Here is a 23,614-nt window from a genome sequence, read left to right as displayed (position 1 = left end):
TGGTGCTATGGTGCTAACAGAAAGAGGCAGGGGTGAACGCTGGACAGACCAACAAAGGAAAAAGAAATATCCACTGCAGTAGATTCTATTATAAATATCCCCATTCTAGGGATGACAAACTGAGGCCAACAAAGGAAAAAGAAATATCCACTGCAGTAGATTCTATTATAAATATCCCCATTCTAGAGATGACAAACTGAGGCTCGAGTAGTTAAGGGAATCTCTTGCAGCTAGTAAGACATGTGACTTCAGAACCCATGACATCATTGTGCTTCTCTGGAGTTCTTTTTGCTCCCCCCACCTTTCCAGAAAGCGTGAATTTAGTGAATCCTCGGGAAGGAGACAGGGAAATAACTTGGCAATGTCTGGCACATACTGAACACAATAAAAGTTGGGTGGATGGATGAAAGAAGGGAATTGGGAAGCAAAGGAGAAGTCCCTTGGAGATATGTGATGAGGGTTTACGATCGCATGGGGTGGGCTTATCTCTAAGCAGACCTGAGTTGATCCAACCTCCCCAATCCTTATTCTCAAATCACTTAGTTCTTGCTTTACCAACAACCGAGGACTTTTTAGACGCTCCCTTGGCCAAGCGCCCTGGCCGAGAATTGCACTGTCACTTGCGACCAGCTCCCTGGGCCCGAGGACGAAGGGCGCAGGCCCGGGAGAGGCTGTGGCCGGCGGAGACTGACCTGGAGGGGCAGGGGCGGGGGCGGCGTGGAGGAGGCGGAGGCCGGCGGCCAGCTCTGCTCCAGCTCGATTGCCATGTCCCGCCAGGCGAAGGACGACTTCCTGCGACACTACACAGTCTCCGACCCCCGGACCCACCCAAAGGGCTACACAGAGTACAAAGTGACGGCGCAGGTGAGGTGGGGCCCAGCGGGGACTTTGCCCTTTTAACAAGGGGGGGGCCGTGTTTTACGTTAAGGCAAGAAGCTGCTGGAAGCTCCCATGTTAGACGACAGATATGGATTTCCCCTTTAAGGGGAGGTGCCGGTAGGGCCTTAGTTTACTTCTTTAGCCATCAAGGGGCGGGGCCATAGGAGGGCGCTGCCTTTTTAAAAGGGCGTGACAGCAGTTCCCAGACAGCGAGGTGTGGGTGACCACGCGCAACGCGTGGCATCTATCCGTCAGGCTGTGAATTTCTTTTAAACTTTATGGATGAAAACTCTGGCTCAACTCAAATACTGGTTAGTTCTCTAATCTCTTGGAGTAAGTTTTATCTATTGGTTTGTTTGATATTTATATAAAAGCCCTTTAAGGAGTTGAATTACTTTTAATATTTTAAAAAATAATGCTTGTGTATGACTAAAAATTCATACAAGTCAAAAGAAATTAAGGAGTAAGTCTCTTCACACAGCAGGAAGTCAATATATAAAGACTGAAGTTGATGTATGAAGCAGTAACAACGTTATAAGCATATATAAAGACGGAGGAAATCATGAAAAGAATTAAAAACAAACAGTATAACAGAATATCTGTAGAATGATATACAAGAACTGCCTGGGGAAGATTTTTCACTGTAAAATTTTTGTACTTTTACAATTTTGAAGTAGGCAAATATTAAACTGGTGCATTAATGACTATTAAAGTGAAGCAAAAATGTAGAGACTTCCAAAGTGATTTAGAAATTTATTTATTTATTTGTTTTTATTTTTGGCTGCGTTGGGTCTTTGTTGCTGTGCGCGGGCTTTCTCCAGTTGTGGTGAGCAGGGGTTACTCTTCGTTGCAGTGCGCGGGCTTCTCATTGTGGTGGCCTCTCTTGTTGCAGAGCACGGGCTCTAGGTGCACAGGCTTCAGTAGTTGTGGCGCGCGGGCTTAGTTACTCCGTGGCATGTGGGATCTGTCCGGGCCAGGGATCGAACCCATGTCCCCTGCATTGGCAGGCGGATTCTTAACCACTGTGCCACCAGGGAAGTCCTCCTCAATGGTTTTTAAATACAGTTTCTTTTATCCAAAATATTTTAGGCAAGTCTGTTGTGAAAAGCAAAGTCCGGGCTTTCAGTGCTAGCAGTCCCTCCACAGGTCATGTCCCCTCTCTGAGCCTCTACTTCCTCATCTTTTAAATGGGCATGTGAATCATGTCTGCCTCCCTGGGGTCTAGGATAATGAACAGATGTTTTGAAAACTGTCAAAGTTACTTCAAGCTGTAGGATTTTTTTTTTTAATTATTATGAACGTAACATAATAAAAATGGAGTCTTTTTTTTCCACCTCAGACACCAGTCTGCTCTTTTTGGGTTACAACCCCAGTGAGGGTTTCTTCTGTGTCCGGGAGTGTTCACACACAGAGGCTTTCTCCTTTAAGGGAGAAGTGGCTCCTGGGACAGAACCTCATTCTTTAGAGAACTTGGGGTTCTTTGGTTTCAGAAGGAGATTCAGGGACTTGGCCCTTTGAAGGACCTGAGATAAAAGTTGGGCTGAGACTGGAGTCCTCTAGACGGGCCTTTGGGGATGGAGCCTCCCATTTTGAGACAGGCTGGGACCTGGGACCCTTTACTGGCGTGCTTGCACTTGCACCTAGACAAACAGAAAACAAAGAAACTATAAGGGGCTAAAAATAACTGCATGCCTGCAAAGTCTAGGCAATTATGAACAATAAGATGCAAAAAGACCACAAACCGGTTGCCACTTCTGAGGTGCCTGGAGCAGAAGCAGGGCACTGCGCATGATCCCTGCACACAGCACCAGCAAGGGGGTGGGCAGACCACCCAAGCTGCCCCTCCAGCCCCACCCACTGATCTGCCCTGCCCTCATCCCATTGAAGGAAACAGTCAACCCTCCTCGGAGACAGCCGATAAGGGCACAGGTTACTTGTTTTCCATCCCAAACCAGTAAAGGCTTAGGTCCCAATGAAGCCTTGCCTGAATTTCTCAGCTGGCCTCATCAATTTCTGTTGATTAAAGAGTCCAAGGACCGGTAACAATTTGACAGATGAAGAAACTAAGGTGCATGGTAGAAAAACTGCTAAAAGTTACACTCAAAGCCTTAAAGCCAGGACACCTTGATACCACTGGCCAAAGCGCTCTGCCCCTCTGAAGGTGGCTAGGAGGTGGCCCCGATTTTAGAAGGTGATGGGGTGTCTGCGATGTCAATCTCTGGTCTCACTGGTTCTTAACTTTCTTCCTCAGTTCACCTCAAAGAGGGACCCGGAGGATGTCAAAGAGGTGAGCCTCCTGGGAGGAAGGGACCATTTCGCAATTCCACATCTGGAAACAGTAAAGGGACGGGGGTAACTCTGCCAGGAGACCAGCCCCCCTTCCTCGCTGGCCCTGGGAGGAGGGGGTGCTGTGCCCTAATGCACACACAGTGTGGGGCCAGGCTGGGGGTGGGGAAGGCCGCTTCCTACCGTTGTTCAGCCCTATCGAGTCACGTGTCCCTCTTAGGTGGTGGTCTGGAAGCGGTACAGTGACTTTCGAAAGCTGCATGGAGACCTGGCCTATACCCACCGCAACCTCTTCCGCCGCCTGGAGGAGTTCCCTGCCTTCCCCCGCGCCCAGGTGTTTGGTGAGTCTTGATCCCAGCTTTCAGGCCAAAGATGGAGAGGGCATTGAGCAAAGGAGACCCCTGCTGGTGAGGGCTGGATAGGGGGACCCTGAAACTCCTGGCAAAGACGTGTTTCAGACAGCTGGAAGGGCCCTTAGAGGTGGCCTCATTTGACAGATGGGGAAACTGCTCTGCCCTTATTGTGTGTTGAGCCCTTTAACATTCCTGTTCTCATTAGCCCCATTTTCAAGATGAGGAAACTGAGGCTCAGGGAGATGAAGGGGCTTGACCTGTAAGTGGCAGAACGTGAACTCCCAGCCACAAGCCAGTGTTTCCTCTAGACCTGTGCTTGTCCAGAAATAGCAGCCACGGACCACCTGTGGTTGAGGAGCACCAGAGATGTGGCTAGTCTGAACTGAGATGTGCTGTCTGGTCAAATACATACCGAAAAAAGAATGTAAACTATCTCAGTAATTTACATATTGATTACATGTTCAAATGAGAATATTTTGGATATACTGGGTTAAATAGAGTGTATAATTAAAATTAACCTGTTTCTTTTTACTTTTGTAAAATGTGGCTTCTCGGGAATTCCCTGGTGGTCCAGTGGTTAGGACTTGGCACTTACACTGCTGTGGTCCCGGGTTCGAGCCCTGCTCGGGGAACTAAGATCCCACAAGCTGGTGCAGCACAGCCAGAAAAAAGAGAAAAGGTGGCTTCTAGAAAATTGTAAATTATATGCGAGGCTCATATTCCTTGTTACTTCTATCTCTAGACTCAGAGGAGATGTTCTTTTGTAGCAAGGTGAAAGCTCGTTCCTGGCAGATTATGCCAGGTAATGCGAAGTACAGCAGGCTACCCACCCTGACAGCATGATAACTAGCCCAGAGTTAAATAACTCTGCATGATACCTAGACCAGAACAGTGAAACTGTAAAAATGGGGCTACTTGCTGTGTGACCTTGGGTGAGTCACCTCCCCTCTCTAAGTCTTACTTTCTTCCCTAATACATCAAAACCACCTGTAATTATTTGTTTCCTGTTGGTTACCTGCTTCCCCCTGTCTAGGATGTGATACGCATGAGGGCAGAGACCTTGCCTCTCTCTCATTCACCTTCTGAACCTAGCACATAGTAGGTGCTCAACAAACATCTGGTAAACGGATGAATAGGGAGATTGGTCCCTCCTTGCAGGACCCTCACCCCAGGCAGAGCCAAGGAAGATTCCTAGGAGAATGGGGAGGGGGGCAGTGGGTTCCTCAGAACCAGGAAAAGTGGCCTGGGGGCCAGAAGCCCTTGTGGGTCACTGTTCTCTACCTGCCCCTTGTCCTGGCGGGTGCAGGCCGATTTGAAGCCTCGGTGATTGAGGAGCGGCGAAAGGGGGCCGAGGACTTGCTTCGCTTTACTGTGCATATCCCCGCACTCAACAACAGCCCCCAACTCAAGGAGTTCTTCCGGGTATGTGTACCTGCTCTTCCCCCGTCCTCCGCACCTGAGAAGCTTACCTGCCCACCAGGCTGCACCCTGTGACTCCCCCTGGCTGGTCTTTCTCTCCTGAAGGGTGGGGAGGTGACACGGCCCTCCGAGATGTCCAGAGACGTGCATATCCTGCCACCCCCTCTGATCCCCACACCGCCCCCTGATGAACCCCGGGTGCAGCCTCATGAGCCCTGGTTGCCCCAGCCGCTCCCTGCAGAGAGGAGGGGCCTCGAGGAGTTGGAGGTGCCAGGTACATGGGGTGGGAGAAGGAGACAGGGCTGGAGGGCCCAGAGCATGTGTATATGGGGGTGGGGACCACTCCCTCCTCAGTGAAAAGCCTGGGGGGTTTCCCAGCTCCTCTACCACCATCCTGCTGAGGAACTCTGCACAGGTCATTTTCCTTCTCTGGGCTTTAGCTTCTTAATCTGTAAAATGGGCACAAACCCTAAGAACGGGCTTATCTATGCCTGTGGTGGCTGAAAGGATACAGTGAGAGGGTAATTACATTTTGAAAGCTGGGAAGTAATAAAAGCAGGCATGAGTGTCCCCAATGATCTATTCCTCAGTGGACCCCCTGCCATCCAGCCCTGCCCAGGAGGCCCTGGATCTCCTCTTTAACTGTGGGAGCACCGAGGAGGCGTCCAGTTCCCCCGGCCGAGGCCCCCTCACCGAGGCTGAGCTTGCCCTCTTTGACCCCTTCTCCAAGGAAGGTAACAAGTTGGGATAAGTGAGGGGTGGGGCGAGGTGGGGAGCTGGGCAGGAGGTCCTTAGGGGCAGGGAGGCAGAGGCGGGCACAGCCACTGGCTGGCCTGCGCCTTGCCCGTGTAAATCTGAGAAAGGCGGCCCCTATGGGCGAAAGGCAGCCTTGGTGAGAATTAGAAGCAGTGACCCTTCCCCCGTGCTGGTGAGCTGGACGGTCCTGTACGGTGAGCAAACACGGAGGAAGTGAGCCACTTCCCACCATGGCATCTTCTCCCTGAGAAAGCTGTGGAACCAGCAGGATGTCACCGTGCCCCGGGAGGGTTTCAGTTCCTTTGCTGGAAGCCCGAGGTGGGGTTTCCTGGCTAGCTTGGAGTCTGGCTGTAGATCTTCTGCCAAGAGGCCCTATTGGTCAAGGGAGGGGAGGTCTGGGTTCAGAGGACAGCAGAGGAGGCCCCTGGAGCAGCCACTGACATGTGAGGGCACCAGAGATGGAAGGCCCCCCATGGAGGCCCTTGTCCTGAGCTCCTTGTCAGATCAGGGACTTGACCATCCCAGGCTCTGAGACACGGGGTCTTTCCGTTTTAAAATTCTCCAAGTTTATGCTGTTACTGCAGCTGGGGTATTGAAGTGGCTGATTGCACTTCTGGATCATCATGCAGCAGTTTCATTTTGGATTCCGCAGCAGTCTTTTTTAAGCCCATTTTGTTGGCTTCCCTTGGTGACCTCTTGGGCAGGCCCTTAGCTTTCTGGGGTCCGATCCAAATCAGGACCTCAGTCTCCCATCCACTTTTCTCCCATCCATGTCCCCACCAGCTCAGGCCTGACTGCCCTTGGCCATGGTGACAAGGGTGTGAGGACTGTCCTTTTACTCTTGTTCTTCTTACCCCCTTGCCCCGCTCCCAGGGCTGGGGAAGGGAAAGAAGGGACTGGAGGGGAAGGGCAAGAGTGGTGTCACCATGGCTGATGAACCGGCCACAGGTAGGCGGGCATCCAGATACTCTGCCTTGCCCCAGCCAAGCCCCCTGGGGTACCCAGTGCCCAGATGCTTGGGCAGGAGCCTGTCAAGACTCCTCAAAGGCAGCTCCCATAAGACATTCCCTTGGCCCACGGACAAACTCCTAAACCCTTGCCCACGCCAGGCCCGGAAGTGCACTTCACTCAGGTGCTGCCTTCTACCCTTGCCCCACTTTGTGGGCACCTCCAGCCAGCCTTTCACCATCGGAATTCTCCAGGCGAGGAGCCGGCGCTCATCTCTCTCTCTTCAGCACATAACACCAGGCTCTTGAACTCAAGTACTAGGGCATCCCAAGAACTCTTCCGTCTTCTGCTCCACTAGCAACACAGGGAGGGCTGTAGTCCAACTGGGAAGTGACATGTCACCTCCCCTTCCTGTAAGAGGCCCCTGGTCTCCACATGGGGTCCCTTGGATAGGGTTGGAGAGAGGCCCACCCTTCCCTCTACAGGCCGGTGGTGTGCAGCGGTGGTTCCTAGTCCTGCACCTTCCCTTCAAAGGCCCTTTCATCAAAGATTCACCAAATCTTTAGCCTTCTTTTGTGTAAGCTATGGAGGGCATCTTTAACCATCTCTTTGCCAGTCCTAGAGGATATAAGAGCCCTTCTCTCTGGAATGTGCGAATACCTACCACCCACTGTCTTCACATTTGGGGGCCTCAACTGAAATTGTAAGACCTTAAAAAAGCCTTGAGATTTTCTGGATCCATTATCCTAAGATTACAAGGCTTGGAGCATTTCTACCCTTGACCTGGCATAGTTGGTCTAGCATCCTTCAGTTAAACTTTATGGAGGAAATTCTTGGATTTATAGGTCAAGCGTAGTCAGGACGGAAGTAGAACCAGTGACCCAGAGCTTGCAAACTAGTGTTAATGTGTACCTAAAGAAAGAATTAGGCTACATTGTACATCTGAAACTTATATAATATTGTAAATCAATTATACGTGGAAAGAAAGAAAGAAAGGAGGAAAGAAAGAAAGAAAAAGAAAGAAGGAAAGGGAAACAATGAATTAGGGAGGTAAGGGTGTTTTTACCAGTGTACACGAACTCCACCAATCAAATAGATCATGGCTAGTGTGCTAGGTACCGGTGGCTTTTGGATTGCTCAGGCACTGAAGAACCCAGGACAGGTTGGTGGGCAAGAGAGGTCTGGGGATGGGCAGCAGGCCCTGGGAATAGGAGGTCCAGTCTGGCTTGAGTCCTCCATATCTGATTGCAGAAGGTGTAGGCCCCAGTCCTACCCACATGGGTGAGCTGGTAGCATTGGAGGCAGAATCTGAAAGACTGGACCAGGAACCCTGGGAGCCAGGAGGGCAGGCGGAGGAAGAGGACGAGGAAGGAGGGCCCGCCCCTGCCTATCTGAGCGAAGCCACAGAGCTCATCACCCAGGCCCTACGGGATGAGAAGGCAGGCGCCTACCCTGCAGCCTTGCAGGGCTACCGGGATGGTGTGCACATCCTGCTTCAGGGAGTTTCTGGTGAGCGGGACTGGAGGGTGGAGGGTCAGGCCTGGGGTACTCGCTGGTGCAGTGAAGGGAGAGGAAAGTAAAAAACAAGCAAGTCAAGGATCAGAACTGGTCCTCACTGACCAATTGTATAACCTGGGCTTTTTTTTTTTTTTTTTCTTAAAATACATTATATATATTCTTTAAAATGAGGAATGCCCTGTCATTTTTCATTAGGAAAAGAAACCACATCCACTTACTAATACCCATTCTCATCCAAGCATCCTGAACTGTAATTCTTATTCATGTAGGTAGATGCTACACAAATCATCATCATCACACAAATAAGAGAGAATAAAATACTCTGTGGTTGCAACAATTTTCCAGTTTCCCCCAACACGTCCAGTTACATGGAAAATTGTTGGAACTAGAGATGTTAAATCAAAAATGTCTCTAATAAATTAATATTATTGGCTTTTGATTATTCTATTGCTAGTTTTTTTTTCTTGTGTTGATAACGCATACCAGTTTAACAAAGTGCATGCTTGTTTAAAAAATTTGTATAACCTTGGGTTGTTTCTTTACCTCTTGTGGCCTCAGTTTTATTTGTAAAATGGGGAGAATATATCTGCCTCCCAGGGAGCGGGGAAAGACACATGGTGATGCTGTGAACTGTAAGGGCCTAGACCAGGGGCTCTGAACCCAGGTGCCTCTGCTGAGCCACTCTGTCTTCACAGGTGACCCATCACCTGCCCGCCGGGAGGGTGTGAAGAAGAAGGCGGCTGAGTACCTGAAGCGGGCAGAGGAAATCCTGCACCTGCATCTGTCCCAGCTCCCACCCTGAGACGGGAGAGGACCCTTTCCCAGGACTCTAGCTCCAGCACTGCCAGCCACCCTCTTCTCCTCTCCCTGGTGCCTGGCCTGATGTTCTGGTCTTGTAACTCCAGAGGCCATTTCTCTGTGTAACTGGACCAAGAATGAGACAAATAATGAATTCTCAGCTCCCTGACCACACCTGCCACCTTGGAATCAGGGACTCACAAGTCTGATCCTGCCTGTCTCTATCTTGATATGTGAGCAGCAGCTCTGGTCCCTAGGCTCTTTGTTTATCCATCTAGAACCGGGGTCTGCAGACTGTGTCCCACAGCCAAATATGGCCCACTGCCTTTTTTTGTAAGGCCCACAAGCCAGAAGAGTTTTTACTTTTTTTTAAGAGTTGAAAAAATTCAAAAGAGTAATATTCTGTGGCAGGTGAAAATTACATGAAATGTTAAGTATCTAAAAAATAAAAGTTTATTGGAACACAACCAGGCTTGTTTGTTTACGTGTTGTCTATGGTTGCTTTTTCACTACACCAGCAGAGTTGAATAGTTGCAGAGTTGACTGGTTACGACCTGTAAATCCCAGAACATTTACTGTTCTGGCCCTTTGCAGAAAAAGTTTGCTGACCCCTGATCTAGCAAATAGGGAGAAGAGTCTCCAGGGAAACATTAGAGAATGACAGCAAGGCTCCTTGAGCCAGGTTATTGGGTGAAGCGAACCAAAGCGGGTGCACGCACTTTGGGGCCGTGGTTCAAAGCCAAACCGTGATGATTCAGAGGGCTGGAGCCTGGAAAGGCGTGGCCCCACTCCTGCCCCGCCTCTCCTACAAAGCGATTGGTTGCGGAAGGGACTACAAACCGGTGCATCATGGGAGTGGCCCAGACCGCAGAGGTGCATGATGGGCGGGCTTTAGCTGGGCCTGAGCATGAGGAGCAGTGTTGACCCTGAACTACAACGCAGAGCATCTCGGGAGGCCTGCTCAAAGATCTGTGGGAAGCGACAGGACTCGGTGAGATAACGGCTGTGCCAAACGGGCGGCGGGGATGCTTAGACCAGGGCGGGGAGGCGGGCCCGTCGGGGTCGGCCCCGCCCCGCCTCCCCTGAGCCATCGCCGGCCTTGGCGTGCTCTCCCGCAGGATGGGGCGAGTGGCCGCACCTGTCCACCGGATGCTGAGGGCCCATCCTTCCCCTCCAGCCCACCCATGCCCGGCTACGAGCTGCCCGTGGCTACGTGCGTGGACATGTGTCCGGCCGCTGAGCGCGCCCAGCGCGAAAAGGAGCGCCGCCTGCACCGCTTCGAGGTGGCGCCGGGGTGTCGCGGGCACAGGCCCCGAGCCGACCCGCAGCGCGCAGTGAAGGAGTACAGCCGGCCGGCCGCCGGGAAGATCCGGCCCCCACCGAGTCAGCTGCGTCCGCCGTCCGTGCTGCTGGCCACCGTGCGCTACCTGGCCAGCGAGGTGGTGGAGCGCACCGACGCGTCCCGCGCAGAGGTAGCCAGCTTCGTGGCGGACCGGTTGCGCGCCGTGCGGCTGGACCTGGCGCTGCAGGGCGCGGGCGACGTCGAGGCGGCGTTGGTGCTGGAAGCGGCGCTGGCAGTGCTGCTGGCAGTGGTGGCGCGGCTCGGACCCAGCATAGCGCATGGCCCAGCGGACCCGATGTTGCTGCAGGCCCAGGTGCAGGAGGGCTTTGGTTCTCTGCGGCGCTGCTATGCGCTGGGCGCCGGGCCCCACCCCCGCCAGGCCACCTTCCAGGGCCTCTTTCTGCTCTATAACCTAGGTGAGTCGGGGGCCCCGCGATAGAACAAGGGGCAGGCGGCCCTCCGTGAGGACAGTGGAGGCCGGGAAAGGAAGGAGAAGCTTTAAAACCTCACCAGTAGCTCCGTCTCCATCCCTGCCTCCTAAATGTGTGTCTCAGCCAATGCACAAGATGCACCGAGCCCCTACTTGGACCTTCTGGCCTGTCTCTTCCCATCTTTGGGTCTCAAGTTTCTCGTTACAAAAGTGGAGGGGGGCCTCCCTGGTGGCGCAGTGGTTGAGAGTCCGCCTGCCGATGCAGGGGATACGGGTTCGTGCCCCGGTCTGGGAGGATCCCATATGCCGCGGAGCGGCTGGGCCCGTGAGCCATGGCCGCTGGGCCTGTGCATCCGGAGCCTGTGCTCCGCAACGGGAGAGGCCACAACAGTGAGAGGCCGCATACCACAAAAAAAAAAAAAAAAAAAAAAAGTGGAGGGGATGGGGTTAGAATGGGACAGTTGACCTAGACAGTGGTTTTCAAGCTTTTTTTAAAATCTCCAATTCAGTCAGTGTTACAAAGCATCCAAGAACACATATGCTAACAAACGTATCTGAAACAGAAGGTTCAAGACTAGATCTTTGCTATGGATGGATGGTGCATTTTAATAAATTCTATTTAATTGTAATAAAATGCTGTTGACTTCACAACCCACTAATGGGTCAGAAGCCTCAGTTTACAAAAAGTGACCCAAGTTTCCAGTGTCGTGATTCTTGGAAGGGGAGCAGAGGCAGCATATTTGAAAAAATAATTGCCTCACCAGGCGGACAGAGGAGGACGTGGCAGAAGCAACTCCCAAATCTTGGGGCAGCCTGGGCAGTGGAGAAAGGGCTGGGTTGGAAGTCAGAAAACTCTGATTTGGTTGGGTCAAGTTCTACTACATACAAACTCTAAGGCAGTCTGAGGCAAGTCATTAAATTATCTGGGCCTGCTTCCTTCCTCTGCCTCACTTTATTATGAGGACCCAGACTATTTGAAGGGGTTCTCCAACCTCTGGCAACAAATTCTGATATGGCTTAGGAAGGGGCCAAGGGGGAAAGGGGGAGGGAGGGTGGGCTTGGCCCGGGGGAGCGGCGTGGCCAGACTGGGAGGTGGGGGTGGGGTGGGGAGTGAGGTAGGGTGATGAGCTCCCTGGAGGGCCGGAAGCAGGTGGCAGTGGCTGAAGACCCGAGCAGGTGGCAGGGGAGATAGGGGGAGACCTAAGGGGATGGCACGGAAGGTGGGCCTGCTCCAGAAGGAATCAGCGGCCTCATTCGGCTTCCTGCCCTCACAGGCTCGGTGGAGGCCCTTCACGAGATTCTGCAGCTGCCCACTGCCCTGCGTTCCTGCCCAGCCCTGCGCACTGCCCTGGCAGTCGACTCTGCCTTCCGCGAAGGCAACACTGCACGCCTGTTTCGCCTGCTCCGGACCCTGCCCTACCTGCAGAGCTGCGCCGTGCAGTGCCATGTGGGCCGTGCCCGCCGGGGAGCCCTGGCCCGCCTCGCTCGTGCCCTGAGCACCCCCAAAGGCCAGACCTTGCCCCTGAGCTTCATGGTCCACCTGCTGGCCCTGGATGGGCCCAAGGAGGCACGGGACCTGTGCCAGGCCCATGGACTGCCCTTAGATGGACAGGAGAGAGTTGTGTTCCTGAGGGGTCGCTACGCTGAGGAGGGGCTGCCACCTGCTGGGACCTGCCAAGTACTGGTGGGGAACAAGCTTGGAGGGCGCACCCTGGAAGAGGTGGTCATGGCAGAGGAGGAAGATGAGGCTGTGGACAGACCCAAGTCTGCGGCATGAGGAGGGCTGTGCAGTCCCCTAGAGCCCCAAGACTGGGGCTGAAGCGCTCAGGGTTTTTTTTTCATGATTCCCACACAGTAAAAGGAACTGATTGGGCATCCCTGGTGGCGCAGTGGTTAAGAATCCACCTGCCAACACAGGGGACACGGGTTTGAGCCGTGGTCAGGGAAGATCTCACATGCCGCGGAGCAACTAATCCCGTGCGCCACAACTACTGAGCCTGTGCTCTAGAGCCCGCGAGCCACAACTACTGAAGCCCACGCGCCTAGAGCCCGTGCTCCACAACCAGAGAAGCCATGTCAACGAGAAGCCCACACACTGCAATGAAGAGTAGCCACCGCTCGCCGCAGCTAGAGAAAGCCTGCGTGTAGCAACAAAGACCCAACGCAGCCAAAAATAAATAAATAAAATAAGTCTAAAAATAAATAAATGAAGGGAACTTGTCTTGCAGGGACAACAGCTAGGCTCAATTTATTTGGGGAGGGCAGGGAGGAGTTGAGACATGCTAGGGGCGTGGGGGGAGAGGAACCCAAATTGGGCAATGCCCTATCCACCCTGGGCCTCAGTTTCCCCGCTGGTCACTGAGGAGTAGCTCTGGCAGTCTCTGAGTTGACATCTAAGGTTGCCATTATGCGTCCCATCCTCACCCACCCACCACCGAGAGCAGTTGGTGGTTTTGCCATCCCCACCATCCCTATCTCCTGTTCACCCTCTGCCAACCAAGAGCCAGGAAGAGGGAAAGTTTCATCTGGGGCTTGTCACTCCCTTCAAGTGTCCGCACTGGTGGGGCCCTGAGCTGTTGCCTCAGAAGTTCGAGAGGGTCCTGGGGTCGTGCCCTTTCCTAGCGTCAGGAGAGACGGGGACGCACTCAAAGAAAACTGGAGTGGGAGAGGGTTAGGATAAAGGGTGGGGATGGGAGCTGAAGCATGAGGGCTAGGGTCAGAGGTCAGCCACAGGCCTCAGGGTGGCTGCTGCGCCCTCCAGGGCCACCACCAGGATGCTGAGCTGCCTCTGCACCTCAGCCCAGGCTGCAGATCCGGGGCCTGTGTTCATGGCCTTGGAGCAGGCATTGGACAGGCCCGGGAATGTGGCTACAGAGCCGGTGCGGGGTGCCCAGAGCACATGGCTGACAGGAGAAATGGGGGAGGATCAGGACCATTCAGGGGCCAGGAGAGAGGGGAGCTTGAGCTTGGAACAGCTCCTGTATACAGCTAGGCACAAAAGCCCCTCTCCACTGGTGGTGGGAAAAGATGTAGGTTCTAGTCCCAGGGTGACCTTCACCGATTTGCCTCCCATCCTTTGAGCCTGACTCCCCAACTGTCTCAAGGGACTGGGTTGTTCTCTAAAGGCCAGCAAAACTGACATTTTCGTCCCTCTGGCGGGTGCCCATTGCCCAGCCTCATCTCACTGCGCCTCCCAAGAGCTTCAGGATAGGCTCACCTGTAGTAGCGTTCCTCTGGGAAGGCTCGCGAATTCAGGAAAGTCCGTTCCAAGAGCATCAGCTGGTCATTGAGCATCCGCACCTGCAGGGCGCTGGAGGTGACAGGGCCCTCTGGTCACCCTACAGCCAGCAGCCCAGCTGCCAGCCTGCATCCTGCCCTGGATGCCGCCCTCCCAGACACCTGCTTGCAGCCCTTGCTCACTCAGGGGTGCCCGTCTGCAGTGCTGATGTGTGTTGGCCCAACACCGAGGCTGCCTCCTCAAACTTCTCCACTGCGGTCACCAGAGGTCCTGTGGGGAACAGCCAGCATCTTAGCCCTGGGGGTGCAGAGCTCCCCATGCCTCAGTGTTGGGGGGGCTCCGTACCCAGGCTGATGTTGTGCTGCTCCAACAGGCCACCAAGGTCCTTCTGGGCAGCCTGCAGGAGGCTGTGGAGGGTATCGCTGTAGTCACTGACATTAAGAGGCAGGAATAGGCTGTCACTGAGCCGGAGAAGCACACTGCCCACGGTCTGGGCCACGGCCTGATGGCTGCTGAACCCTTGCAGGAAGTGCAACAAGGCCAGGGCTCAGTCTTCAGCCCATCCTCCTCCAGCCTCAGGATGCCCCTTGCCCTTGTCCTCACCAGGGTCCACAAACTTGTCCACATAATCAAAGGTGTCAAAGGCTGTGTGGTAGGTAGGGTAGATCCGGGCTGAGGTCTTGCTCTGGGGGAACAAGACCCAGAGGTGACAAGCTTGGGATGGGAAGTGGAAGGAAGTGTACAATGTAGAGACATTATTTCAATTCAATTGTCACCACACCTGTGAGGAAGGTTCTAGAATTCCTATTTTACAGAGGTGGAAGCAGGCACAGAGAGGTTAAGTAATCTTCCTGACATCACACAGCTAATAAGTGGCAAAGCTGGGTCAGGTGCCAGTTTCCCGTTTCACATGAAGGAGGAGAACCTGGGGTTTGCAGTCAGACAAGAGGATTCAAATCCCAACTCCACCACTCAAGAGTGGTGTAGCCATGGAGGGGAGAAAGGGCCTTTTGGAGCATCAAACAGGGAGACAGTTTGGGCAGTCTGCATCCCTTATCTCATTTTACCCTCAGACCACCCCTGGTTTATACTGTTATTTAATCTAGTCTGAGATAAACATTTTAAGATCTCTGGAATCAGGATGCTTCTTACAGTCAGTGTCATCCTGCAACTAGTTGACAGTGCTTTTTTCCCTCCTGAGTAGTGCATATCATAACAGTGCATCTTATATTCAGTTGTATCTCTTTTTTTTTTTTTTTTTTTTTTTTTTTTTTTGCGGTACACCAGCCTCTCACTGTCGTGGCCTCTCCCACTGAGGAGCACAGGCTCCGGACACGCAGGCCCAGCGGCCATGGCGCACAGGCCCAGCCGCTCCGCGGCATGTGGGATCCTCCCGGACCGGGGCACGAACCCGTGTCCCCTGCATCGGCAGGCGGACTCCCAACCACTGCGCCACCAGGGAAGCCCAGTTGTATCTTAAATTTGATAAAATTACATAGATGAGGGTGAACATGCTCAAGAGAGGTAAAGAAACTTGGCTGAGGAAGCACAGCTACTGAGTGATGGAGCCGGATTCAGTTTGCACTGGAGCGGCCCGAAGGAGAGGAGGGGCTGGTGGAGCAAGGAACCGGGCTGGGGGACGGAGGGGTGTCCGCTTACCCGGTCATAGGTGTAGGCGATGTCCATGGAGGAGATGCCCAGGAAGTGAATGAAGGGTGCGTAGTCGCTGCCCGCACCCAGAGTGCCCAGGCTGCGGGAAGGAAGATGGTGAGGCTGCAAGGCGCTGGGCCAGCTCACCAGCCCGGAGTCCCCATCCCGGCCCTGGGCTCACCTGGGGACCAGGCCGTACACCGGGCTGCTACGGTTGGAATATCGGATCCAGTTGTCATAGATGCTGAGACTGCTGGGGCCTGGTGCGGGGATCTGAGCGGAGGGGGATCTAGTCTCGGGGCTGGCCCCTCCCCAGGCCCAACGACCAGGCTGGTCCTCCGCTCTGCCCACCCGAGTTTCCAGCCCACGCACAGTCCTGCGGGTCCTACAAGGCCCACCCCGCAGCCTCAGTCCCACCCCCAGCCCTTCTAATAAGTACCAGCTCCAGCTCCGCCTACCCCGTGTAGCCCCGCCCCGCCCGTCCTCTTCCCAGCCCAGCTCCCAGACCCTCCCATTTCCACCTGTTTGGTTGCAGAGAAGATGACGCTTTGGACCGGGGGCGTCCCCTGCGCCCTCAGGGTGGCATTGGCTGTGAGGAGATCCGAGAAAGACTCTATTCGGGCCCCGCCCTTTCGTTTCCCTCCTCCCCGAGTAAGCCCAGCCGCCCCTCATACCAAACACCGAGATGTCCACGTTGATGTAGGCTACGGTGCACTCCTGCAGCTTGCTGAAGAACTCCTGCAGGAGGGTGGGAGTCCGTCAGCCCCGCGCTGCCCTGCCCCGGAAGCCCCCTCGAGCGGCGAGCTGCGGGGCTTGCTCACCTCCGTGAATCCTGTGGAGCCGATGAGCCCAAACTCCTCTGCCCCCCAGCTCGCAAACACGATTGATCTTCGGGGACGCCACGTGCCTGGGGAGGGGGATAAAGGGCTGGAGGGCAAGATCCCTCGGATCCTGGGGTGGCTTAAGGGGAAGGTTGGGGATGTGGAGAGGAGGGAGGGCTGGAACGGGCGGGGCACAGGCGACTGGAGGTAGGTCCTGGCACCTCCCTGGCCAAGCCTTCCCTGAGGCTCCATCCTCCTTTTTTTTTCTTTCTTTCTTTTTTTCTTTTCTTTTCTTTCTTTCTTTCTTTTTTTTTTTTTTTTTGTGGCACGCGGGCCTCTGTGGCCTCTCCCATTGCGGAGCACAGGCTCCGGACGCGCTGGCTCAGCGGCCATGGCTCACGGGCCCAACCGCTCCGCGGCACGTGGGATCCTCCCGGACCGGGGCACGAACCCGCGTCCCCTGAATCGGCAGGCGGACTCTCAACCACTGCGCCACCAGGGAAGCCCTCCATCCTCCTTTTACCAGCGCCCCTCTGCTTCTGTGACACCCCCCAACATTGTCGCCAACACTGATCTCCCTCCAGCAGATGGTCCCTTCTGCCAGAATGCCCTATCCCCTTCTTCTCTCTGGCTATGCTGATTAGAGGTCCCCCAACTCTCTCCTCCATGCATCCTGTGCAAAACTCTCCCCTAATCGTCTTCACTTGGCGATGATACATTCACATTCTCCTTAGAGCGTTACCCACATTGAGCTAATCCTTACAACACGTCGTGAGGGACAGACTATGACTGTCTCCACTGAGGAAACTGAGCCATGGAGAAGTTTAATGACTTGCCAGGATTACACAGCTGGCAGGCAGCAGAGCCAGGGTTCAAATCCAAGGCCTGGCTCCAGAGTCCAGGGGTTTAACCAATGCCCCACATTGCTTCTCATAGCCTCCTGAAGCCTGGCTTCCATCTCGAGTCTCTGTGCCCTTGCTGTTCTTGCCACAGGCCTCAGCCACCTCCCGGAAGCCTCCGAGGTCCTTGCTTGCCCCCTCACCGCCTTCAGACTCCCCCTCCCCCTCCACAGCACTATGGGCTCCTGGTTATGCTCCCATCTCTGGATGCAACTCAGTCCCCTTTGATCATTCCTCATCTTTTTGTTTTGAACCCAAATTTTTAAGTATAGGGACTTCCCTGGTGGCGCAGTGGTTAAGAATCCGCCTGCCAGTGCAGGGGACACGGGTTGGAGCCCGGGTCTGGGAGGATCCCACATGCTGCAGAGCAACTAAGCCCGTGCGCCACAACTACGGAGCCTGCGCTCTAGAGCCCGTGAGCCACAACTACTGAAGCCCACGTGCCTAGAGTCCGTGCTCCGCAACAAAGAGAAGCCACCGCAATGAGAAGCCCACACACTGCCACAAAGAGTAGCCCCCACTCGTCGCAACTAGAGAAAGCCCGCGCGCGGCAATGAAGACCCAATGCAGCCAAAGAAGTAAAATAAAATAAAGTACTTTGCCCATTTAAAAACAAATAAAAGTTTTCAGAACAATTGGCAAAATTGTTAATTTCCGGATTCTGAGCATTGCACTGTGGTTATGAAAGAAAATGTCCTTATTTTTAGGAAATATACAGCTCTGCCACCTGGTCCAGCTGCTCCTTCCCACATGCTGTGCCCTCCACCTGGATCTCCACCCCTACCGCTCCCAGAACTGCCGCCTCCCTGAGCTCTGGCTTGCATCTGGAAAGCCTGGTAGATATTTTTCCTTATAGCACGTTTCACAGTTGTCATTACAGCATGAACTCTGGTGTTCACTGGGGGATGTCCAGTGCCTAGAACTGGCCTGGCACATAGTAGTCATGGGGGACATATTTGTTGAGTTGATGATTGTCCATCACCCCTGCCTCAACTGGGCTGAGACTCCCTGAGGGCAGAGCCTGGGCACTGCCTCGCTCGAGGCCACATCTGGCCTCGCTTCATTGGAGAGGCCCAGGAAACCCTCAGAAGGTATTGCACAAGTTCCCTGTACCACACTGGGCTACTCGAGCGAGACCAGGGCTGGTGTCCATGCATGTCTGCCCCCAGGGCCCTCAAGCTTCGCCCAAGTGGGCACTGGAGAATGAGAGAGAGGAGGGGGGACAGGACGCCCAAAATCTCAGGGAGAACTGGGCTGGAGGAGACCTCCTGGGGAGAGAGTCCCTGGACCAGGGGAGCAGGATCCACTCACCCTTCTTCAGCAGAGTCCCCAGAACGCGGGAGAGCTCCAGGAGGACAGCAGTGCCACTGCTGGGGTCCACGGCCCGTGAACCCAGCTGTCCCGGTGGTTTCCATACAGCACATAGCGGTCTGGCGGGAGGAGCAGAGTCAGACACCCAAGAGGAGGAGCGAGGGTGGGCGGGGCAGCCAGGCTGGGCAGAGGGGGCGTGGTCAGGGGCGCTCAGAGCAGGGCCGGGTCCTGGGGGCGCAGGGAGCAGTGAGGCGGCGCTCACCAGGCTCCACGGCCCCACGGATGATCCCCAGGACGTTGGAGGAGTTCCGCAGCTCCAGGCGGTTGTAGACACTCATGTTCACCTGGCTGGGGGAGCATAGGGGTGTTAGGAGTCTTCCCCTCCATCAAAGTAGGAGAAACTGAGGCCCAGAGCAGGAAAGGCACCTGGCAAAGTCACTTGCCCGGAAATACCGGGAGAGACAGCGAGGCTAGAGCCCAGCTCTTCTGATTCCAATTCTCCTTCGTACTCACTCACTTATTGGATACCTAGTGTATGCCGGCAGTGTGCCAGGCTCCGGGCGATGACTGAGACAGACATGGACCCCACCCTCGTGGGGCCTCCCTCTCCTGAGGGAGGCAGACCCCAAGGAAGTGAACAACTGTAGGCAGTGAAGGGGCTTGGGAGGACACTGACAAGGTACCTGGTGGCAGGTGGGGAGGTTAGTGCAGGCCAGGAACGCCAGAGCGTGGGGAAGGATGTTCCCATCAGCAGGAACAGCAAGTGCAGAGGCCCTGATGTGGGAAGGAGCTGGGTGTGTTCAAGAGAGGGGGCGGCTGGAGAATGGAGGTCCAAGATGAGGTGGGGGGGACCCCACAGGGCCTTGTGAGGCACGCAGCTGTTTCACAGGCTTCCCCAAAGGCAAGACAGATATTCTGGAATCAGGGAGGGGTTGGGAGACAGGAGAAAGGGAAAGGCCAGGACTTGAAGTGAGCACTGAGGAAACCAGGGTCAAGGAAGCATAACAAGGGAAGAGAAGGGGACCGCTGGGGGAGGAGGGGGCCCCATCTCACCTGCCTGCTGGGAAGATACCATCAGAACGGAAGCCGGGCCCCAGCTTGTAGTCACAGCCCAGGGCTCCCTGCCAGGCAGCCGGGGCTGAGGTTCCCTGCAGGTTGCTGGGGAGGAGGGGGAGGCCCATCAGAGCAAATATGGGTGCGGGGGTTGAAGTTTGGGGGCCACTGGAGAGTGGGAAGGAGACTCCAGGGCAAAAGCTCACCAGAGAAGGACTTCTGCATCCTTGAAGCCAATGGGCTGAGTAGGAATTGGGGGAAATCCAAAGGCATTGTCAGAGTCCAGGCGGAAGGAGGAGGGGTTGGCTGGAAGGTAAGGAGTCAGGGGGTCCCCAAAATACTCAAAGTAGGAGCCTCATTCCACCCCCGAGGGAGGAAGGCCCCAGGAGTGCGGGAAGGTCTCGTTCGGCAAGCTTTTCCCGTCGTTGATATCTCCAGGGTCCGTGTACACCAGCATCCCAGCCACCCCATACTTGGCAGCATTCACAGCCTGCAGAAGGCAGAGGAGGCTGTGTTTAGGGGAGGAGCAATAGGGGGGCACATCTTGTTCCTCTTCCTCCCTGCCTCACTGTGGAAGCCAGGACAGATCTGTCTTCCCACTGGCAAGATGATACTTACACAAGTCATTTGTTGCAGTGCTGCTTGAGACAGCAAAAGACTGTTGAGCCTAGGCAATGGCTCATCAATGGGGTCCTTAAATAAACGGAGGTGCCCTACAGTGGAGTACAATGCAGCTGTATAAAAGAAGGAGGATGTGCTCCTAAACCCATGTTCATATAAGCACTGTTCATAGTAGCCAAAAGGTGGAAACAACCCAACTGTCCATCACTGATGAATGGATAAGGAAAACCTAGTATATAACATGCAAAGGAATATTACTCAGTCTTAAAAAGGAGTGAAGTTCTGATACATCAATGAACTTTGAAAACATTACGCTAAGTGAAATAATCCAGACACAAAAGGACAAATATCACATGATTCCTCTTATGTGAGGTACCTAGATGAGGCAAATTCATAGAGACAGAAAGTCAAATAGAGGTTACCAGGGGCTGCAGAGGGAGAATGAGGGAGTTAGTGTTTGATGGATACAGAGTCTCATCTGGAACCATGAAAGCATTCTGGAAATGGATAGTAATGACGGTTGCACAATATTGTGAAGATCCTTAATGCCATTGCATTGTACATTTTAAAAATGGTTAACCTGGTAAACTGGTAAAATATATGCTACATACATTTTAGGACAGTAAAAACAAAACAGTACATTAAAAACAAAAAAAAAAAAGATCAAGGACAGAGTTTATGTACCAATTGAGAATGATCTCCAGGATGTATTAAGGTGAAAAAAGCATAGCTCAGAACAGTATTTGTATGCTACTTTTATATAAAAGGAGAAGGAAGTAAGAATATATCTTCATATGTTCTTCTTCCCAAAGAAACTCTGGATACATATCCCATAAATAAACAAACAAGCTACCTTTTTGGAGGATGGCATTATGAGAAAACTTTTTCACTCTATACTTTTTTTTTAAACTGGAAGTTTCATAATCTGTATAATTCCACCACGCCTGTTCGCCGTTCTTTTCTTCTCTTTTCTTTCCATTTTTTTACCCCCAGCTCTTATCATGGGCACTTCTTTTATTTATTTATTTATTTATTTATTTTACTTCTTTTTAAATTGTGATAAAGTACACATAACATGAAATTTACTGTCTTAACCATTTTCAAGCGTACAGTTCAGAGGCATGAAGTATATTCCTATTATTGTGCTACCATCATCTCCATTCACCTCCAGAACTCTCTTCATTTTGCGGATTTGAAACTCTGGACCCACTAAAGACTAACTCCCTAGTCCCTGCTCCCACTCTATACCTTTTTATATTTAAAATAAATTAGTAAGTAAACATTTAAGAAAACACAGACATATAACCCTCAGTCAAAATTTTGTGTTGAGGGCTTCCCTGGTGGCGCAGTGGTTGAGAGTCCGCCTGCGATGCAGGGGACATGGGTTCATGCCCCGGGCCGGGAAGATCCCACATGCCGCGGAGCGGCTGGGCCCGTGAGCCATGGCTGCTGAGCCTGCGCATCCGGAGCCTGTGCTCCGCAACGGGACGGGCCACAGCAGTGAGAGGCCCGTGTACCGGGGGGAAAAAAAAAAAATTTGTGTTGAAAAGAAGCAAGTTGTGGAGGAGGGGACAACATGAGGGATTTAAGTCGAATGTTCAGAAGAACTACGTCACAGGAGGACTTAGACTTCCAGAATATACCAAAGCTGAAAAATGTGCCCAATTCCTTTATTTCCCAAGGCTCAGGGAGGTTAGGGGAGATATCCAAGGTCACACAGCACCTAAGTGTTCTTTGGGCCAATCAATGGGCTAGAGCCTGGCTGGGCAGAGTGCCAAAGCAGGCCATTGGTGGGTGGAAGGAGTCCTTCACCCTCTCCTGCCCCGAGCCCAGGGCTTGGCCTACCCCTCAGCCCTGCTGTATCCCCTTCCCCGCACATCCTCCCGTCCACTGCCAGCCCCCCTCCCCACCCAGCCCCTTGCACTGGGGCCTGCTGCTTACCTTAGCCCCGCGCCCTACACCCCCATAGTGGGTCAGGACGATGCTATCTTGGAGTTTGATGCCCTGATGGTATAGCTCCATGAAGTCTTCTTCCGAGCCCCGGTTGGCATAGATGAGGAGGCCCTGTTCCCCAGAGAAGGTGACCCTTAGAGCCAGGCCCAGGAAAGAAGGGGAAAGGCTGAGTGGCAGGATGAAGGATTTAGATTCTGTCCCCCAACCTCGCCTAGAGCTTATAAGCTCCCCAAGACAAAGTCACATCTGGTTTGCTCTGTGTCCAGGTAACCTGTATCAGGCCTGGCTTTGAGCCGGGCCCATTAGTGTTTGTTGAATGACTAAGTGATGGGCAAAAGGAGTCGTAGTGGAGTGTGGAAGCAAGTAAATTCTGGGTGGGGCTGAGCCCCAGTTGAGGCACTTTTCTTCAACTGCCTGTGGGTCAGGATGGGAGCAGCTGGGGTAGAAGCCAGTGGGAGCTGGGCCATGGCAGTGGGGAGGGGATGTCCCAGGCCCACCTGTGGGGTTCCGGGGGGAGCATAGGCAGCATATGGTGGCACGACATTGGGGTCCCCCTGCTCCCCAGTCAGGTTCTCTTCACTTCGTTGGGAGGAGAAGAGGGTGTCCCCAGCAGGACCCACTGTGGAGAGAGGGCAGTGTCCGGGCTGGGCCCGGCAGCTCCCCTGGCCCACCGGCCTCCCCAGGCCAGAGCAGGACCTCACCAACATCCACACGGTTGGGCTGCTCCTGGCTGGGGAAGGACAGCAGCACTTCGTACTCAGAGGTCCCGGCTGAGTCCAGGCCCGACTCCGGGTCCTGCCAGCGCCGCAGTAGCAGCTGCACCAGCGCTTCATCCCGGGGGCTGGTGGCCAGGTGCGGCTCCTTGGAGAGTTCTCTGCAGGGTGGGCCCAGGGTCAGGGAGGAGCCTCTGGCAAACAGGAGGGGCACATGGGCAGGCCTCTCACCTAAGGTTCTCCCGGATCCTGTTGGCATCGAGCTGTCCCATGACAGCCTCAAGGATCTCCAGGTCCAGGTCCTGGGAGGCTGAGGTACTGGGGGCTGGCAGGTCAGTCCCCTTGGGGATGACAAAGTGGCCCAGGATGATCCCCAGCCCCAAGAGGGCAGCGGCCCCCAGCACACTTCCAAGCACCTTCACGCACTGCATCCTGTGGAGTCTTGGCCAGCTGGTATGGCTCCTTATAGATGGGGTGTCGGGTCCAGTTAACCATTACCTAATAGGTGGCCCTGCCCTTTGGCCACTAGCTGGCAGGGAAAGTAAGGGTGTGTCTTGCAGGAAGGGCCAGGAGCTCTTCACATCCAGCTCGATTTCTGCAACATTCACTTGGAAGAGACCTCCAAG

The 23,614-nt window shown here is 53.9% G+C and overlaps 3 protein-coding genes and 1 non-coding gene across 9 annotated transcripts; 3 read left to right on the top strand and 1 right to left on the bottom strand.

Moving 5' to 3' along the window:
* Positions 1-657: 657 nt before the first annotated feature.
* On the top strand, positions 658-9,415 carry SNX15 (sorting nexin 15). Of its 4 annotated transcripts, none has more exons than XM_060105287.1 (8): positions 658-864; positions 3,131-3,166; positions 3,386-3,506; positions 4,825-4,940; positions 5,043-5,211; positions 5,528-5,671; positions 7,893-8,150; positions 8,855-9,415. In XM_060105287.1, exons 1-8 carry the CDS (start codon positions 766-768, stop codon positions 8,959-8,961), a joined length of 1,050 nt encoding a protein of 349 aa, XP_059961270.1. In that variant the 5' UTR covers positions 658-765; the 3' UTR covers positions 8,962-9,415. The 4 variants fall into 4 exon arrangements, with proteins under 4 accessions (XP_059961270.1, XP_059961272.1, XP_059961273.1 ...); XM_060105288.1 differs by lacking the exon at positions 658-864 and adding an exon at positions 1,096-1,190; XM_060105289.1 differs by lacking the exon at positions 5,528-5,671.
* TRNAV-UAC (transfer RNA valine (anticodon UAC)) lies at positions 4,078-4,150 on the top strand. The gene has a single exon. It is a non-coding gene; the product is annotated as a tRNA-Val (tRNA).
* Positions 9,416-9,842: 427 nt separating the features above from the next.
* On the top strand, positions 9,843-12,937 carry SAC3D1 (SAC3 domain containing 1). Of its 3 annotated transcripts, none has more exons than XM_060104344.1 (3): positions 9,843-9,948; positions 10,076-10,715; positions 12,004-12,937. In XM_060104344.1, exons 1-3 carry the CDS (start codon positions 9,865-9,867, stop codon positions 12,504-12,506), a joined length of 1,227 nt encoding a protein of 408 aa, XP_059960327.1. In that variant the 5' UTR covers positions 9,843-9,864; the 3' UTR covers positions 12,507-12,937. The 3 variants fall into 3 exon arrangements, with proteins under 3 accessions (XP_059960327.1, XP_059960326.1, XP_059960328.1); XM_060104345.1 differs by having other exon boundaries at positions 9,874-9,948; positions 10,135-10,715; XM_060104343.1 differs by having other exon boundaries at positions 9,861-10,715.
* Positions 12,938-13,445: 508 nt separating this feature from the next.
* Positions 13,446-23,419, bottom strand: NAALADL1 (N-acetylated alpha-linked acidic dipeptidase like 1). The gene is given in 19 exon segments (XM_060104791.1): positions 13,446-13,632; positions 13,947-14,039; positions 14,150-14,237; positions 14,313-14,486; positions 14,571-14,652; positions 15,627-15,717; positions 15,799-15,890; positions 16,139-16,206; positions 16,292-16,355; positions 16,439-16,524; positions 18,649-18,720; positions 18,723-18,767; positions 18,911-18,996; positions 19,702-19,806; positions 19,908-20,191; positions 22,264-22,386; positions 22,773-22,894; positions 22,977-23,149; positions 23,220-23,419. Coding segments are annotated over 19 exon segments (2,235 nt in total).
* Between the last annotated feature and the right edge of the window lie 195 nt (positions 23,420-23,614).

The sequence above is a fragment of the Mesoplodon densirostris genome, chromosome 7 (genome assembly GCF_025265405.1).
Source record: "Mesoplodon densirostris isolate mMesDen1 chromosome 7, mMesDen1 primary haplotype, whole genome shotgun sequence".
NCBI lineage: Eukaryota > Metazoa > Chordata > Mammalia > Artiodactyla > Ziphiidae > Mesoplodon > Mesoplodon densirostris.
This window is presented reverse-complemented; position numbering and strand designations above follow the sequence as displayed.

Excerpts from the sequence above, each read along its gene's own strand:
- SNX15 (XM_060105287.1), top strand. The coding sequence starts at position 766 with ATGTCCCGCCAGGCGAAGGACGACTTCCTGCGACACTACACAGTCTCC. Across the intron at positions 3,167-3,385 it reads ACCCGGAGGATGTCAAAGAG|GTGGTGGTCTGGAAGCGGTA; the intron begins GTGAGCCTCCTG and ends TGTCCCTCTTAG. Across the intron at positions 8,151-8,854 it reads CCTGCTTCAGGGAGTTTCTG|GTGACCCATCACCTGCCCGC; the intron begins GTGAGCGGGACT and ends CTGTCTTCACAG.
- SAC3D1 (XM_060104343.1), top strand. The coding sequence starts at position 9,983 with ATGCTTAGACCAGGGCGGGGAGGCGGGCCCGTCGGGGTCGGCCCCGCC. Across the intron at positions 10,716-12,003 it reads CTTTCTGCTCTATAACCTAG|GCTCGGTGGAGGCCCTTCAC; the intron begins GTGAGTCGGGGG and ends CTGCCCTCACAG.